Source organism: Numida meleagris, chromosome 5 (genome assembly GCF_002078875.1).
Source record: "Numida meleagris isolate 19003 breed g44 Domestic line chromosome 5, NumMel1.0, whole genome shotgun sequence".
Taxonomy (NCBI): domain Eukaryota; kingdom Metazoa; phylum Chordata; class Aves; order Galliformes; family Numididae; genus Numida; species Numida meleagris.
Window position 1 is genome coordinate 24208851 of NC_034413.1, and position 19537 is coordinate 24228387.

At 36.4% G+C, this 19537-nt stretch overlaps 1 protein-coding gene across 4 annotated transcripts in view; it reads left to right on the forward strand.

The window, feature by feature from the left end:
* The window catches only part of RET (ret proto-oncogene), a 96107-nt gene extending 76570 nt beyond the window's left edge, over positions 1–19537 (forward strand). For all 4 annotated transcript variants that reach the window (XM_021398313.1, XM_021398314.1, XM_021398315.1 and 1 more), the window contains 9 exons: positions 534–681; positions 4444–4551; positions 6092–6306; positions 6416–6538; positions 9275–9345; positions 12801–12938; positions 14932–15031; positions 15960–16107; positions 18004–19537. In XM_021398313.1, the coding sequence (XP_021253988.1) occupies positions 534–681; positions 4444–4551; positions 6092–6306; positions 6416–6538; positions 9275–9345; positions 12801–12938; positions 14932–15031; positions 15960–16107; positions 18004–18161 (1209 nt within the window). In that variant the 3' untranslated portion in view covers positions 18162–19537. The remainder of the gene's footprint in view (positions 1–533; positions 682–4443; positions 4552–6091; positions 6307–6415; positions 6539–9274; positions 9346–12800; positions 12939–14931; positions 15032–15959; positions 16108–18003) is intronic.

Below are 19537 nucleotides of genomic sequence, written 5' to 3' on the forward strand. Positions count from 1 at the left end.
GATCTGTTTGAAGGTCTGTGCTGAGGTCTTCACATCCCTCGTACTCTGTTTACTGTCTAGTCTGGTGTGTCCATCTGTCACCATTTTGCAACTGTAGAGCTCAGTAATGTTCATTTCCTAAGAGGAGGACTGTTGTGTCTAACGAACTCTTATTCTGCCTTATTCTGCAAGTAAAATTGATTAACTTCTCTCTGAAGTCATGTATTCATAGTTTTTCTGAAAGCAAGCATTTATTCTTTATCACTTTGTTTCATTTGTAACCAGTTTCCAAGCCTTGTAAATATAGTCTGTTATCCACAGACTATGTTCACAGCTTTTTGAAGGATGTAATTTCAAGATAATGGTAAAACATTTGCAAAACGCTTAGAGGTTCAGAAATTTTCAGAGCAACGCACTCATTAATAACAAAGACCAACCAAAATTGTACACCAAGGTGTACCTACTCCTGAAGAATCATTTCCTGTTGAACATCCTGGTGTACCTACACTCCTGTTTTTGATCCATTCTTATGGGGTTCCTTTTCTTTCCTGCAGGAAGATCCAAAGTGGGAATTCCCTCGGAAGAACTTGGTTCTAGGCAAGACTCTTGGAGAAGGAGAATTTGGAAAGGTTGTCAAGGCAACAGCTTTCAGACTCAAGGGACGAGCTGGCTATACTACAGTGGCAGTGAAAATGCTAAAAGGTACCTTCCCACCTGCATCTGAAATTATTAGAAAACTATTTGTTGTAACCTCTGTATTGATTTTAAAATGGACTAGTATGAAAGTAAAAGGTCAGCTACAAACAACCACGACTGTAGCCTCCATTTCTTCCAGGAGACTGTTTCTTATGACAGATTTCTGACTTTAGTGGAGCTAACATCACACTGATACAAATAAGTGATATTCAAAACCAGTTTTAATTCATGATGTCCGAGGGCTCTCTGTCTTAACAGAGCAAATGCATTTAATTTTGTTTGGCATTGCTGGAAATATTGTGAGAGTTTGCTAATGCTTTCTGATTTTCTTTTTACCTCTATATAGTTCTCTTTAGCAGACTTTTAAAAATAAATCACGTTATAATCATGGCAAGAGACAAAATAAGCCTATTAAGTTACTTACTTTTTGAATTGAGGATTCTGTCTACTTTCTGATCTGCTTTTCAACTACTAGGTGATCTCCCCACCTGGATTTATAGCCTAGTGCTTTCTTCTGGAGTCTTCCTAAAACCTTAAAGCTTGGAAAAAATGTATGCCTAGGTTATGCTGAGATAATAATGTGAGACCTTGAGCTCTTGTCCCTGTCACTTTTTAGTAGTTTTCAGCCCCACATATACCTATTTCTTTCCTATATAGAACAAAGAAATTACATTGAAAGAAAAACATGAAGAATATATTTTGTTTGGTTGCTCTCTGAAGCAGGATGTCTCCAATATTACAGGTGGAAGCTGAATCCATGGCTTGTTAAGCACAGCTTTTGCCACCTCTGGGCCTGATTTCTAATGATAGCATTACTGGATATGAAATGATGTGAAGGAGATCACTGGAAATGCTTAAACTTGATCCCTTAAAATGTCGTTTATTCACCAGAGACAAAGGGCTGAAATGGATACTAAAGCTGTGTCCTTTTCTGTAGTTTGGTGTACTAAAACATATAAATGCACATATTGCCTACACAACAGGCAGCTAGGAATATATGGGACAAAGGTGAGAAACAAGAACCTTCAGAAAGCTTGTGGAAGCTTGTGGATATGAGACGATTCCTTAAGCTTGGCAGCTAGCTTTAGCTGCATATACATACGAGTCTTTTTTTTTAAAATCTGTCTTCTGCTGCTTGAGAACAAAGATGCTGCATATTCCATCATTTTACCAAAGGAGTAAATGCATTATGAAGCACTTTCCTGCGTTCCAAGAGGTTCAGAGGAGATAGGTCATATGTATAAAATATAGATCTAAGTCTTTTCAGAATTGAAGACCAGTCAAGCACTTCTTGCAATGTTCAGGTAACAACCTGTATATTGTTATAAGTGGGTTTTTCTTAGTCATTATTTCACTTCGTATTCATTTGTGCCCTGAGTATCACTGATTTTCTAGCGTATTGTCGTCAACAACATGTGACTGAGTTAAGATTCCAAGACATAGTGGTAAAAATGTTGCTTTTACTTGCAGATGATTTAACATTCAGCTTTCCCTAGCTATTAAGTGCAGAACTGACAGTAGGAAGGAATAACCCTTTATTTTAAGAACCTTATTTAAATAAATTGATCTGACATTTACAGTAATGCTTCAGGCTCTAATGAATCCCTTTGTAATGTAAATTACTTTGCGCACAGTCACTTGAAATTTCGTTTTCCAACTTTGTGGAGAACATTTGTCGTTACCAGAAATATTTATCTGTTATTGTTTTAACTTTACTCAAGTTTAAGAAAGACTGCATTAGTCCAAAGCACTCTATAAAATGCTGCTAGGAATAAAGGAGGGTTATTTTGGTTCAGGCCAACATCGTCCATCCTTTCCCTGTTACATATAACAGAACTAGCTTTATACTCATATGCAAAGGGTTATTCATCCTAGCATTAGGAACTCTGTGTTGTCTGATCTTTAACCATTAAGTTAGTAGAGAAAGCCTCCCGCTTATTGCATAAAAGGTATGTCCTTCCTGATCTGTGTAGTTTGGCAACAGAACAGGGTAGGACTTTTCTTACTTTGTGAACTTTGTGCTATGTTCTGGGGAGGGAACAGGGAATTGTAAGGAATTAGTTGAGCCGAAATAGACTTGGACCTATAGATGGAGGTAAAAAGGGACAGAAGAAGAATTTTTTCAGCCCATTTCTACCATTTTATGCATATGAATCCTGTATGATATGAAAGTCCTAATCAGGATTAAATTCAAGTGGACAGCGCCAACCAACAAGCAAATAGATACCATTCACTATTTGCAAAAAACAAGAGGCATAAAGCTTCAGAGCTAATTGTCTCAATTTCTGGACTCTAGAAGGTAGTTCTTCAGAAGACAGGCAAATGAGGGCCCCAGGGAAATTTGGTCTGTTCTTGCACGTGCTACACAAGACTAGACAAACCAAATATTTTCATAGGCATTAAGTTCATACTATTTGGTTTTAGTTTAGATAAATGAGTATTTTTTGTACTCCTTATCAGTAATGAGAGACCATCAAATGTTAACGCTCCCTGACACAGATGCTCTGAAGTATGAGTAGAGGTTCTCTGTAAGTCCCTGGAGACATTCAAGGTCAGGCTGGACAGTACTCTGAACAACCTGATTGAGCTGTAGGTGTCCCTGTTCATTGCAGGGGAGTTGGACTAGATGACCTTTAAAGGTCCATTCCAACTCGGACAGTTCTGTGGTTCTATGATATGACTATATATATATATACATATATATAGTATGCAGACAATATGTATAGAGAGAGAGTCTTATCTGCATACAGACAATATATAGCAGACTAATACCAACATATAGAAGATCAGAATCAGAAATTATTGTAACTGAGGCAAACTATTAGCACACATATTTTAAATGGATATGTAAATGTGTCCTTTGGTACTTACTGACTGTATGGAAAAAAATACACTTGGGTAACAAAGATCAGAAACTGAGTTTGGTTTTTATTAACCTTAAGTAAGTGTGAGTACATAACTGTAAGCTGCCCAGTAATTCTCTGTAAGAATGATCCAGGGAGATTCAGCGTGACAATGACATTAAAGATGAAGGAGACAAAAGGAAATCGCTGACCTATGGTATCTTTATGAATATTTCCTTCAAGACTCAGAATGTTCAAAGAGAAAGACTGTATGAAGAATTTTGCAAAAATAAAATGCTTGAAAGGCTAAGAAGACCTGCATATTGTCACACTACTGCCACTGACATAAGCAAAGTCTGCATACATGTTTCTCTGTAAAATCAATCTGAGCCATACATTTAGCTTCTGAACTCCAAAATCTGAATGTGTGCTGCAAGTGTAAGCCAGTAGACAGGTAGATTTTTACTCCATCAGAAAATCTATTTAGAAAGAAAAGGGTTATATATTATAAGGACATAAGTGAGCGAGTCTTTTGTTTCGTCAGCACAACATTTTGGCTTTTGTATTCTTTTGAAGCTTAGTTTGCTCTGATTCACTCTAGAAATTTGCTTTCATCTGTAATAATTTCATTGCATCTGCAAGATGTTAAAGACACTGGTCCTGATTGTGGGCTGACCTGCAAATGTAGTCATTTGTAGTGGATGGTGGTGGTGATGGCCGCACGTCAGCAAGTCAGCACAGCATCCTTGGTTCTGATATGAACAACTGTAGGACAGTAGAGATGGGGAAAGAGTTTTCTAAATTCTTGGTAATTCTAGGAGAAATGGCTTAAAAAAAACCTGGTACTTATGCTTCAGGTGGTAAGTAGAGAACTTCTGGATAATGCTTTCCTAACTACAACTGTGTTTTTGGACATCTTCTGCAGAAAATGCTTCCCAGAGCGAGCTGCGAGATCTGCTGTCAGAGTTCAACCTTTTGAAACAGGTGAACCATCCTCATGTCATCAAACTTTACGGAGCCTGCAGTCAAGATGGTAAATATTGGAAGCTCATTATTTGGATGAAAACTTTGAAAAAGGAAATAAACAGCAGTTTGTTGATGGGCTTGGACCACTGATTTTGTAAATGAACACCTTTTAAATATGTTGCTGGCTAAAAAAATTAAGGATACATAAAAAAAGTAATGTTGAAGGGAGGAGAAAATACAAATTCAGTCTAACTAAGCGTACTTCCCATGGGTGTCTTCAATATTCATTTTCAATCTAAAGCTATCTTGAAATTAACAATTGTGCTGCCAGTTGTCTTCCTAACAATACATATTTTTCTATGACATTGTTGCTCAGTACATCTTTTCAAATATGGAATATTTCTTAAAGTCTAATGGAGTTTTCATCATAGTTACTATTATTCACTCTATAACTACTTTGACACCTGGGTTCAGAGAGTGACATCTTCTTTTTTTAACTACAGAGCCTTCTGTTAAAATATAGCTTGATGGTTAGATTGACATCTCAGTTTTCCTGTTGTTTCACAAAACTGTTGTCTCCCTCTTAAGAGAGATATGTTAAAAGCCACAGTCATTGAAAAGTATATTTTAAGGGGGAAGAAATTTTCAGATCTATGTGTTATAACTTCCAGTGGAGCAAATTTTCATCTGAATAATTTCTGTTCACGTTAAATGAATTTGCACAGCAATATTCTCCTCATTTTCTGTCTCTAGTTGTGGTCCTTCTCCCTTAAAGACTTTGTGATTTTTGCAGCCTAAAATTACAGTACGTATGTGGCAACTTCAGGCTAAGGCCTGCCTTTTTTGCCCACCCAGTTCTGTTGCAGATGGCACTATTAGTTATAGACAGAGAATATAATTCAGGATTGAGTCATCTCTGAGTCTTAGTAAGGTAATGAACCAGCAGGGCGGGATTTTTTTTTTTCTTTTCAGTACAATGCATCTTTTCATCCCTAAGGAAGTGAACTGTTACTGAGTCACAGGCTTTTAAACAATATCAAGCTAATTCATTGGTGTGTGGAGTGGGAGAGTTTTGATAGAGCAAGCAAATGTATTTAGCATTAAAACACTGAGTGGATATTATTCATGTGGGTAACGGGGAGGAGAAACTAATGGATTGAAATGTCAGACTGTTTTTAAGCTCTCTATAAAGGCACCTTAAATACAACACTGGAATTAGCAGACAATTTGTGAGCTCAGTATCACGCACTACAGAAAATAATTTTGCTTTTTATTTATTTATCCATTTATTTTTAAGAGTTTTTCTAAGTTAGGCTGTTTCACAGATCTGATTTTTGTGAAGGTTGTCTTTATTCAACCTCAAATTATCCAGACGAGGGAATAGGTTACTGCTTGAATTATGGCTTGATTTTAGCTGAAACTCGCTCGTAGAGAATATAAGTTAGAAATATGTCATGGCTCATTCAATGCCTTTTATGTTGAAGACAGAGGTGTCTGGAGCCTCTGACTGTTAAAAATAATGTGTTGATTAGATGAGACTTTTCTGGAAAAAAAAAAAAAAGACTATCTTTTAATTGCAAACTCACTAGTGTGTGTGTTTATTCCAGGCCCACTCTATTTAATTGTGGAATATGCTAAATATGGCTCCTTGCGCAGTTTTCTCAGGGAAAGTCGAAAAGTGGGACCAAGCTACGTGGGTAGTGACGGCAACAGAAATTCAAGTTATTTGGATAACCCCGATGAAAGAGCCCTAACAATGGGAGATCTGATATCATTTGCATGGCAGATATCACGGGGAATGCAGTACCTCGCAGAAATGAAGGTAGAGCCGTGTGACAGAGATCTGAGCGTGTCCTTGTGACAGACGGACGTGTCAGCAGTATGTTCCTTCACAAGAAGCATAAACACTGTTGTTGGTTTTCTTTCAAAAGCTTGTCCATCGTGATTTAGCAGCCAGGAATGTACTGGTGGCAGAAGGACGCAAAATGAAGATTTCTGACTTTGGCCTGTCCCGTGATGTATATGAAGAAGATTCTTATGTCAAGAGGAGCAAGGTACGGTGCGCATTAATAGCAGTAGTGAGAATTATTACCTAATTAAGTGAAGGGTTTTATACTGCAGGACTTGAGCAGAGAAGAAGATGATAGCTAATTTTATGAATAATGACTATGATTTTTTTAATGAATAATGACAATAATTAACTATGAATAATTCTCTTTAGAAGATATAAAACTGAAGATAGGGCAAAATGATTAGCTTAACTAGTGGGACAGTAATATATGTAAAATTGTAAAAGTGTACTGTATTCAAGTCACTATTACCTCTTCCATTTCTTCATTATCATTTGTAAATATACCTATGCTTTTTAAGTTTCTCACTCACCAACAAAAAGAATTGATTTCTAATTTGTAAAAGTTAGCTGCAGTAAACAGAAGAGCCATTGTGGTATTTAAGGCCTTGATCTAACATGCCAAGAAATGCTGACAGAGTTGGAACTGTTCAGCCTGGAGAAAAGAGGGCTTAGCAGGATCTTTCCAACATGTACAAATACTGGTAGGAGGCAGTAAACAAGACAGAGCCATGCCGTCAGAGGTGACCACTGACAAGGGCAAGAGGCAAGAGACACAAATTTAAACAACAGAAATTCCATTTAAATTTAAATTAAAAAAAAAAAAGCCTTTTTTAGTCTGACAATGATCAAACACTGAAACAAGCTGCTCTGAAACAATATGTCCCACTGAAACAATATGTCCCTGGGCATATTCAAAACCTAACTGGAAATATTCTCAAGAAGCCTGTTATAGTGCACCCTGCTCTGGGCATAAGGATTGGACTAGGTGACCACCATGGATAACCCCGGTGAGAGACAACCTGCCAACCTCAGGGATTCTGTCATCCTGTGAAAAGTTGCAAGTGAATACGTAAATATTAGGATAAAATCTGTTGGGTTTTGTGGTTGTTTTTTCTTTTTTTTTCCTGCCAAATGCTCTGTAATAAATCATTTCTTTTTCCTAAAGCTGGAGGTTTTACACAGGCAGGACGCTTAAAAAGTAGTATGTGTTAGCAAATGTAGAACAGTGCCACCCTTTTTTATTGCAGGAGATGTACTCATTAACCTATTCACAGGTAGAGCGCAGCCCATTTTTAAATGAGGTGGGCCTTCTCATTTATCCAATTCCCCAGCATACTGCTTGAAAAGAAGAAAAGAAGAAATCCACCATTTTTCTCTCTCTTCCTAATTAAAAATATGAACAAATAAGGCACACATTTAAAAAAAAAAAACCAAAAAAACCTCAAACCAGAGCAGGGTTTAAAGACTAGATTCAATTTCTACAAAGTCTTATTTTGGGGAATTATCACATCTATATTGATGACTTGAAGCAAAACCCCTCCTACAAATTCTTCCATACGTATGAAAGATACCGAGTCTTAATCAGCATGGTAGATCACAGACTATGGAATCTGCTAATGCTTCCTGTCAAAGATTATTTAATGCAATTTTATTTTGCCTGCCATAGCAAATTATGATCAAGTGTCTAGATGCAGTTCTGTCTGCTCACAGCAGCATTCAGCGTACCATATAGCATAGTATCATAGAACTGTTTGAGTTGGAAGAGACCCTTAAAGGTCATCTAGTCCAACTTCCCTCCAGTGAACAGGGACATCTACAGCTCAATCCATGTGCTCAGGATCCTGTCCAGCCTGACGCTGAATGCCTCCAGGAACAGGGCATCCACCACATCATTGTATCATTCAATCGTATCATCATATTGTTTCTCCTGTAGGATTTTGGAAATTAAATTTGTTGGAAATCCCCTGTAAGACTTTGGAAAGGAAAATTGTTGGAAAGATGATGAGGTCCTCTTGTTGTTGAATCACATCACTACTCAAAAAAAAAAAAACAAAAAAAAAACTTGGGGATAATAGCTTTGAGATGAAGATGATGAATTAAAACTAGCCATTTGTTTATTCTTTTAAAAAAGTGATCAAAATATTGTCAAATACAGCAAGCCAAACCCTGCTTTCTGCATGTTTGCATACTGTCATTGACATCAGGAGAACAGCATTTATGTGTCACAGACTGTGATGTGAAATTTGCTAACACTGCTTTCTACGGACTGTTTATAAGATCAGTAGTGTTGGTTCAGTTCCCCCTATGACTCAATATGGAAGAGTTGCCAACAGAAATTTTTCCATGTGAAAATTGTATCATTTTATGAAAATAGTTCTATCATACTGCAAATCTTATCTTTAGCTCTTCCTGTTGTGTGGTTTTGTTGGTTTTTTTTTCAGTTAACAGTGCTGTTTGTGTGAATGTTTCATAAGTCAAAATAAGTTGTAAAGAAAATGACCTTTTGAAGATGTGATCATACATAAAAAGGGCTTTGCCACATGCAGTTAGCAATTCTGATGCACATGTTCTGTGTACTGATTGTTTGGTATTTTGCGAATGATGCATTTGCATAAATGCAGTTTATTTCTTGGGATGTTCATGTAGTGAATGGATATTTTCTCTTTACTTCAGAGACACTTATCACTACAGAGCTTAACAGATCTGTCAGCTTGTGTGAAGAATGAAATTCAGTGATTTTACAAAAATCTTACAGTTATTCTCTTCACTTTTTCTTATGCAATGCTAAATCATTCTGTCCCTTGGAAAACGATTAAAGTATGAATAAAGTATCTGTTACAGTTAAAAAAAAAAAAAAGGTCGTTAATAGGTTAATATTCCTCTTAGAAGCATGATTCTCTGACCAATTATCTGTATCTATATATGTATTTTTTTTTAGGGTCGGATACCTGTTAAATGGATGGCCATAGAATCCCTATTTGATCATATCTACACAACACAAAGTGATGTGTAAGTGTAATTTCTATCATTCTTTATGGTTTATGCATTTGCTTAAGGAGATAGGGGAGGAATTAACAATAATGTACATAGTAGCCAAAGCTCTTAATGCTTAAACAGAGACATAAAGAACACAGCCTGGATGGCTCCATTTCCTGTCATCGATGCATGTTTTGTTTTTTATTTATTAAATCTGAGGAAAAATTATAAAAGTTATTTAGATACATAATTCCTGCCAAATTCAACAGGGGTTGCAGCTGTGCATGTGACGCAATCACCTGTGAAGACAAAAATCACTAGTCTTAGTTGTCAGTGACAACAGTTGAACCCACTATACCCAGTGCTCATTCATTGCTTGTGTTTAACACCTGCCGGCAGATACCGGACAGGGTGGATAGGGAGTGGTTTTATGTCTGACTTCACTTCTGTTCAAGTCAGTGACATTATTCCAATTAATTGTAATGACAGCCAGCTTACACTTTAGGAGAGCAGTCTGGTTCCAGTGCCAAGCTCATGTGCATGATTAGGGAAACTAAATTCCTGAAGATGTGCTCCTTCCTCACCACTGATGACAGGGTTGCAGAACTACTACAGCTAGGCTGTTCTCACTGTCTGATGAGGAAGAAGCCTAACAGAGGAGTGGTTGTACACGTTTAACTTAGGATCACATCCTTTCATATTCGTTTCTCCCTGGGATGAATAGTGGTTGTGACCAGACTGCAGGCAGACACTGTAAAACAAAGTGTTACTTATTTAGGAGAAAAATCTCCAAGGGACTGCAAAAGCAGCAGTAGTTGCGCCTGATTTTCTGCCAGGTAGCATTTTGGATAGCTTCCAAATACCCCTTGGAAGAGAATCTGACTAATGCGCTATTTTCATTGAACTCAAATGGCGTAAAACATACAGATCTCAATGACATTTCACTGTGGAGGAAAACACTTTGATAAGAACAATATCTGCAGATGGGAACCTTTCAATATTTACTTTTTATTCACCTTTTACTCATTTCTCTGCAGGTCAGAACAGTTTCAGTGAAATACAGTATTTTTCTTGACTTGAAAGTTCCCTACAAAATGAATTTGCTCAGTATTTCCATTTAAGTTTTTTTTCATTTGGATTAAGAAAAGAAAAAAATAGGTGCAACCCTTGGGAGAATGTCTCTTCTAATTAGGCCTGTCTAAAGGTTTTTCTTTTTTTTTTTTCCCTTCTCATATTATCTGTTGTGCTAACCTGCTTCTTTACAGTGAGTTTTCCCAGAGAATTTTAAAAATTAAAAAAAAATCCTAGCATATACATATATATATATATTTCAATTAATATTATACTCTGCAAAACAGGTTTAGGGGGGGAACAGTTTGTGTTGCCATGTAACTGCCTCTTTGTGGATTGCTGATTGTTTCACTGCTATTCACGCAATCATACAGAGCCACAAAGTGGCTGAGTTGGAAGGGACCTTTAAGATCTCACAGTTCCAACCCCTTGCTGTGGGCTACTTTTAGTGTTAGAGAATCACACTCAATGGAAATATTACTTATGAATATTCCTTATTGTTTGTGATGATGCAATTATATTTTAGGTGAACATATATGAATATAGTCAACAGCCATTCCAGTGTGCTATTTTTTTCTCATGCTCTATAATTCCATTTTCCAGTTTCTTCCTTCTAAAGCCCTTCTGTGTAGTTAGTGGTTAGCTGTACTTAATAACAGTACCACTTGCCAGCATTTACAAAATCCTTTTTTGATTCAGAGGTCAGTGACATCAGTGGAGAGCTAGTTTGCTGTCTGCCTGTTCACATTAATTTTTTCTTTTCCGATTGTTAATTTTATTCATCAATAGATAGTGTAATGGGAATTTTTTTAATTTCCCATTTCTCTTCCCACGCTTTGTGTAACAACTCAAAAACATTGCAGAATTCTATTGTGTTCTATTCTAGGAAGCCCATTTACTAAGTAACTTGAGTTAATTAAGAAATCGCTCATCTGATCCCTCCTCCCACATTCTGAAAAATTCTTCTTAAGCAGAAGTGGTGGACTTGAAAAATAAATAATCTGCCACACTACCAGGTTTTATTTGAATTAATAACGTGCCATATTACAACCTGAAGGCAGAGCATAATTGACTTTAAAAAGGGCGTGAGGCAATGTATTAATAAAGTATATAAAAATGCTATAAATATTCATTAGCTTTCAAGAATGTGCAGAGTGATTAAAAATTAATTAAATTAATGGCATCGGAGAGAAAAGCTGCTGCACACCATTTGGGACTGTGTGAAAGCAGTTGTTTGGCTTCTCTGCTCATTTTGGAGGTATTATTAATATACTTCTGGGTCACCGTAGTCAGAAAGATGTGAGCTGTGTAGCTAAAATTTTGAAATGAAATTTTCAAAAGGAATTTGACATCTCCCTTAGGTTTGCAATTAAGAGTGTAACCCTTCATTAAATCTTCTTAAAAGTGGAGCCATCCCAAAAATTACCCACCAATGAAGAGGACAAAAGCTAATATTTGTTATAAATTATATGTAATTTTGCTTTCAGGTGCATCCCATTGAGTAGCCTCTTTAAGTGAAGGACGCTATTGGCTGGCTTCCTTCATTTTGAACATCCAAATTTTGGCAAGTTCTGTTGGTCAAGCGGATTCCAGCAATCTGTAGCTTTTTTTGTGTCTGGAATAAGCTTCCAACAGAGGAAGAAAAACTATTTTTGCCTCTGTTCTCTTGCCTTGTCCTCCAAGATGGACTAATTTAATCTAAATATTCTCAGCTCACTGAAAAAATATCTTTTTTTGCCTTTGACTTCATCAATAAAACAGATTAAAAAATTCACCATTCCTTCCGTTCAGCTTCTTCTGTTTTCTGTTCTGTGTTAAATTGTATTTTAGCCATCTGATTCTTCCATTATAGATTATTTCCTTTGCTTTCATGGTCTCACAGAGCAGCTGACGTCAAAGGTGCTGCTCATGACTGAAATAAACACATTGTGCATGTAAAGAAATACGACTTCATATTTAAGATGGCAAACCAGTCCCTTGGTAAATGGATAAACCAGCTTCTGTAAATTTAGACAATTATGACTGATGGGGACTACAAGTGCTAATTTCGGCATAGCCAATGGAAAATAGAGACACCTCCAGAAGCAGTGTGCAGCGCAAGAAGCAGCTTTTGTGCTAGGGCACTGAGTGGAGTACTTGCTCTTTCTGCTGTCTACAGAGATGGGCCTTCCTGGGACGTGTTTAGCTTTTGCCAATGGATAAAGGAGAGGAATCCCTTGTCTCTGCTATCTTGGTTCCTAATCTTTGTAATGAGTGGAATTTATGAATCAATGTGTCCCTTTATGCATCTGTATGGACCCACTGGCTCAGCAATGTCTAGAATTTGGTTGGGTTCTCAAAACACTCGGAAGAGATTTATTGGGTGAGAGCCAAACCGGGCTCTTGAAACTTACTACTGCTCATTTTTTCTTTTTCAGGTGGTCGTTTGGAGTTCTGCTCTGGGAGATTGTAACTTTGGGAGGCAATCCCTACCCAGGTATTGCTCCTGAAAGACTCTTTAACCTCCTAAAAACAGGCTATAGAATGGAGAGACCAGAAAACTGCAGTGAAGAAATGTAAGTAGTTCTTGATTTGATTAGGTTCATAAAACATCCCTTGAGTTTAATGAATAAATAAAAAGTGAATAAATACCACTTTTTCTGTCTATCTTAGAATCAAAATAAGTACTACTCAAAAGAATGTAATGAAATTAATGAACAGTAAAACAAAGGAAAAGAATTACCAACTGAATGCTTGCAGCTACATCCAAAATATTTGTGGGCTATTGAATAACACGTTTTGCCAATCAGTGAAAACAATTTGACTATTCTTAGCAAAGCCATTTGAATATTCAAGCTTGGAGTGAGAATGAGAATTTCATGAATCAGTGGTAGCTGAAACACTGAAGAAAATGTTGTTTTTTTTTTTTCCGATATGTTCCAACAAATAACATAGATGTTCTATGCACAGTTGCTGGTGTTAATTGTCTACTTGTCCTGGCATTACACAGGAGAAAAGATACTCAGGAGTCTTTACCCTAGAAGACATAAATTTTCTGTGACTTGATTAGCCCAGTGCAATTCCTTTTCTGTTTGGAGACAATTTGCGTTGTATTGGTTTATTTATTAAAACACTCTGAGTGTGAAATATCTCCTTCTCCAGGTTCTTCCACAGTGTTTGGAAATGATACGTGATTTTATGTTTGGCCTGCAAATCTGGTCATGCTTAGGTTTTTTTTTTAGAAAATTAACAGCCTATAATCACTATGGTGTTTCCCTTGACTGGTTTTTAATATGAAGGATGCTTTGGTCACATCTGGGCTAAGAAAATACAATATATAATTATCATTTTTGCTTGTATACTGTTCATGGTGAAAAACTATTAAGGGTTTCTGAATTAGAGGCAGAATAGAAGTTTACAAGTTTCACTTGCAAATATCCTCCAGCAAGTATTTTTTGTTTATTTGTCCCATCTCAGCAGGGAATAAGACCTTTTTCCCCCAATATATTGGAAGCATTGATGCTTCTTAGGTTAGGCAAGCTGACCATGTCTGAGGTTTTCTTTCTATTCAAGCCATATCATGGTTTTCTGACTAGTTTAGATATTCTGGGTTATTTTATTTATATTATTTTATATATAAAAAAAATATATTTATTTTATTTATTTATTTATTGGAATTTTTTCTGACAATCTTCTAGAGCCCTTTGAGGGATCATTTTCTTAAATTGCATTCTCCACCTTATCCAAGCAAGAGTCAAGTAAGAGAAAGATCAGGAATGAGGGAAAAAACACAATGCTCTTCAAGAGCTTGCTGTTGTTCTTGTAGTCAGTTACTTCCTCAAGTAGAACACTTTTCTGACTAGATTGCTTAGCCTTGAAAACAGGAGTGGCACCCTGGGTTGGAGAGTTACACTTCCGAAGCCTAGAATAAAAATAGATAACGAAATAATAATGATAATAATTAAAGCAATCAAAAAAAAAAAGTTAATTTGTACAAGTAATCTTAGGTATGGTATATCCTAAAGGCTTCACTTTTCTTAAAAGTTTATGGAAAATTTTCAGTATTTAAACAAGTGAAGAAGATAACTATCTGGGGGGAGTTGTTTCTGTGAGGACAATTGCAGCCTTCTGTGTACAGCTAAACCAGCCTTTTCCTCTCCACAGCTATACATCAGCAGTGAAGTTCAGCTTTTTGACATAACAACTCTTCCAAGTTTCACATGCACAACCATGATATACAAATTTCTTAAAGTCATATGTAAGCAAAATTAATTTGAAATCTGCCGTGCTGCCTACATGTGATATAGTCCTCTGAAAAGGTGGAGATAATGAGAGAGACCTCAGGCTGCAGTCCTACAAGGACAGCCAAGCACATCATCATTTAAATTCATAAACACTCATGAAAATAGAAGTCCATTCTTGCAATGTCAGTTGTTAATTCGAGGGAATGTTTAACAGAAAACACTACATAAAGATTGATGTAAATTGAATGCCCTTCATGTCAGAGCTGTATTTAAATTATTTGAGCGGGATCTTGACCACTTTTTTCCATTTTGTGGGGGATCACAGGTACAACCTGATGTTGCGCTGCTGGAAGCAAGAACCAGATAAAAGACCAACATTTGCTGAGATCAGCAAGGAACTAGAGAAAATGATGGTGAAGAGTAGGGTAAGTGTGAGCAAGCGTGAGGTTTTGAAACCTTTTCTTATCATCTGAGTTTGAGTATACAGAATTAATGATCTGCTTTTTTCTTAATACTAGTAATTACTCTTAAGCAAGTTTTAAGGCATTTAAATACCTAATTTCTTTCAAATGCATGCAGATTTTTGGAAGTAGTACTACTTTGTAGAGTGGCTTTGGTGACTTCAAGCCTATGATCGCCATGTCCAGTGACAAAGATGGACTATAGAGGCTGGCAAATTTCCTGGCATGTTCAGCATAATTAAAACCAAAGCCAATCCAAAGCAGAGCCAGAAAAAAAATCTGTTGTTTTTCTCTTGCCCTTGTGAATGAAGAAAAATTAAAAAAAAAATCAATTTAAAAATTTGATTTACCTTTTTAAAGTTAAAAAGTTTTAAAATTTACCTTTTTAAAGTTAATATTCAGTAAATTTTCAAAGGGAAAAAAAACATTTTGAAAGGAAAAATTGTATTTGTTGTATATTCAGCAGCGTGAGTGTAAACCTGTGAAGTTTTCCAGTTAATCTAAATATTTAGTTTTGGAACAGCAAAAGCTTTATTTGGCAGTATTTACACAGCTCTAATTTTCCGTGTAATTATGTAATAGCTTTTGTAAAATGATGAGAATACCTGAGTACCTCTCCTTCAAGCATATATGTGTCTTGGACACTCACATACATAATGCATAACAGAAACTGAAGGTCAAAGGAATCGGCTAGCACAGCCCATAAGCTTCTTGGTTATTTTATTGATGTGAAGAATTAAGTAAGGGAAGTATCCAGAAGTGCCATACTTGCAGAAAAGGAAAGCCTAGTCTGGTGCTAGAAGTACTATCAAAGGTGCATGTGTAGCCTTTACACACAAGCAGTAACACTGCCATTTACTTTAACCTAGCTTTTTATGCGTTCGTTTCTTAGGACTACTTAGATCTTGCGGCTTCCACCCCTTCTGATTCCTTACTTTATGATGATGGGCTCTCAGAAGAGGAGACACCTCTCGTGGACTGTAATAATGCTCCCCTCCCTCGAACCCTCCCTTCCACATGGATTGAAAACAAACTCTATGGTAGAATTTCACATGCCTTTACTAGATTCTAGCAACACAAAAAAAATGATTTCTCTTCTGCACTGTTCTCAGACTCTGTAACCCCATTACAGTGTTTCTTGTCTGAACGAAGCCAATCAAAATTTGCTTGGAAGCTTCTTTTGGGCTTTTTTGTTTGTTTTTTTCTTTTGGTAAATGTCAAAGTTTGCATCAGGATCATCCTTTAGTCATTTTGCAGCTGTGTTTAAAATAAACATTTTTAAAAGGATGTGAAAATAAGTAAAATGACTAGATATCATACAATAAGAGAAAAAAAAGATCAGGGAAGTATTCTCAGGGGAAATATAAAATGCTAATGAGTATCTAATTGAACTATCCTGTTTGGGGGGGGGGGAAACTAAGAGCATTTAAAGTATGTTAGATTCTGCACCTCTAATTTAAGCAATAGACTTTTTTTTTATATCACTTTTTGTCACAGCTAAATGATAGAACCCATCTGCAATGTTTTTACTTTATCAAGATGGATTTCTAAATTTCAGCTGCTGTTAACGCATTCTGGATCCATAAGCTGAAATGTCTATTTAATGTGTCATAGAAAGAAATCAGAGTACTATATACAGAAGGTAAAAATACTGTATATAGGTATTATATACAGACTAAGTCAACATGTAAAGTCCTTTGAAAAGTGAATTGACAATGGGCATTTTGCAAGTACTCAGCTGTTTTCACGTCCTTTGGTTTGTTATGAAAATGTTGGTACTAAATTCTGATTGAAGGATGTAGCAAGTGTTTTTAAAAAGAACATATGCTTTCATATTGTGATGGTGAGATGGACAGTAAAAATGGTTCTTGCCAAAACTCCTACATTTTGTCTCCTGATTAAATATTCTACATGTTTTTAGACATATACTCACATTATAGATTTTTCAAAATCATTCTTCAGGCGGTATGACTTTTGAAAAGTTGGATCTGTTAGCTTAAAAATTACCATATATACCTGGCTTTGGGCCTATTATTAATGTATACCCCGGCTATAATTTTCCTTAATAGGTTTCCCCCAGTTCACATTCACTTTGGGACACTCAGTGGCCAGACTGTAAAAAGAATGCAGTAACAGAACAATCTGCCACTGAGGTTGATGGCAGATGCTGAATGCATAATAAGCAACAGAGATTTCTGTTTTTGAAAATCTCAACCCTGGTGTAGGTGTCTCCTTGCACAGTGGGGTCAACATGGTGCTAAGCACTCTGTTTCCAATGTGGTGGTCCTGTGTGCCTCACCTGAGAAGCATTACTGGAATCGATGCAAATAATGACATTCTTGAAATACATGCTTAAACGCTGAATCAAGATGAGTGCTCAGGACTTTGTTGGACTTCACAAAGTTGTGCTCCTGGGATTTTCTAAAATTAAACAGGGGATTCCTGGTGAGGGTACGAGAGTATCTCCAAAATCTCATTCAAGCCAAAGGAAAGGAAACTGTTTAAAGTGGAAATACTCTGTCATTGGAATGAACTTTGGATCCTGTCCCAAATAGGTTTATTAATTCTTGGAGCACTTCCTGTACAGCAAGAACTTCCTCTGACAAAGCAATATATTGCTAGACGATCATTAAAAAAGAAATTTATGGAAAAGTTGGAGTCTTATCAGAAGAAAAATTATTAGCTTTTATTATGCACATGTGCATGCGCACTTTTTTTTTTTTTAAATCAAGAAAGCACTTTATTTTTTTCAGGATCTTGCCTACATCTGAATTTATGCTTCAGGGATTTTGAACCATCATTTATATGAATTGATTTGGGACAAAATCCAGTGGACTGGCTTAAAATATTGAAGGGAGTTTTGCCAAGGGCCTTACTGTCTGCACATGAAGTTATGGTTCTTCAGTGCAGAAAAAATTATCTGTTTTCATTTTTAGGCATGTCTTACCCGAACTGGCCTGAGGAGAGTCCCGTTCCACTCACAAGATTCGATGGCACTAACTCTGTGTTTTCAAGATATGCAAATGATAGTGTATATGCTAACTGGATGGTTTCACACTCAGCGGCAAAATTTATGGACAAGTTTGATAGCTAAAATTTTCTTTGTGAAAGGTAATGGACTCGTGAGGGGAACAAACATGCAAAGAATGGAAAGTCCATTGGCTCGTTCTTTGTACAGTCAACAACCTCTAGTTTGGCAAATTCTTTTATTGGTAGTTTTTAAAGTGTGTTATTCATGCTGAAATCTATAATTGGTGATTTCCCCTTTCAGAAAGCATATCAAGCTGGATAAGAGTTGTAGTTCCAGTAGATTTTTAGATTGCCACTTTGCATATGGTTCCATTTGGCAACTTCTCACTGCAAATGGCTCTGCACTTCATTCTCAGTTTTTTAGATTAACCATCCTATATTACAACCTTACTGGATGGGAAAATGTACTTGAACTGCTACTTTTATAGTGGCTGTTTGCATACGACCACTTGATCTAAGTAGGAAGCACAAATAAATGGAAGGGAGGGGGGAAATATGCTCCCAAGCTACTGATCTTGCTATCAGATGAGAAGGGTTACAATGATGTTGGCACTAATGAAGCCTGTATCTTGGTTTAGAAGCAAACATTACGTAACTCAATACAGCACTTGAGATTCAACATTTGAAGTCTTGTAAAATGTATTGTCTTGTCTTAATGAGAAGAGAGTTTGTTTTATTGGTCTTAAATGCTCTTACCTTTAGCACAATGGAGATAAATTTAATACAAGATATGCTGTATAGACCGATGGCAATCAAGAGTGTTCATCTTACACAATTTATTTTCCGTCATATACATCTTACTAATGTTAAAACGTATGACCTTGTACAATCACAATTCCTTCTACGAGTTCAATTTGGACTGTATAGGAATTTTTAGTCTGAATTAAAGTAAAGAGATTTTGTTTGCAGTCATGTTCAGTGGGTTGGAGTCCTCCTCTCAGGCAGAATTGGATACACTGCCATGCACAGAACACTGCCGTGACATAGCTCCAAATGAACCAGTTATCTCAAAAGTTATGAGTAAGCAACACTTGCACAGTAAAAGTGGTCTATTACTCTACTGTTAATGAACCCATACCAAGAAAATGTCATCTGAATTTGTTAAGGTGAAATATAAAAATGTGTGCCTGCAACACTGACTTGGTATTTAGGAGAATGGTCTGACTATGGGTCATGTGTTCTATGTGGAAGAGTAACTGATCAGCACTATTTTTGTCTTTATTTGTAATCTAATATGGTTAAAGATAACTTTTGTTTTGCTACAAATGTTGGGATGTAAATCCCGAGTGGCTCGTTGTTAACATTGTGATGATTATTCTAAATAATCCAGTTCTACCAAAGCTTGCTCCTGTCACGTACAATCCAATTTAGCTGTTTTCAGATGTTGTTTTGTGTACAAACTTTATGTTTCCATTAAACTCTGTGATTTCAGAAACGAGA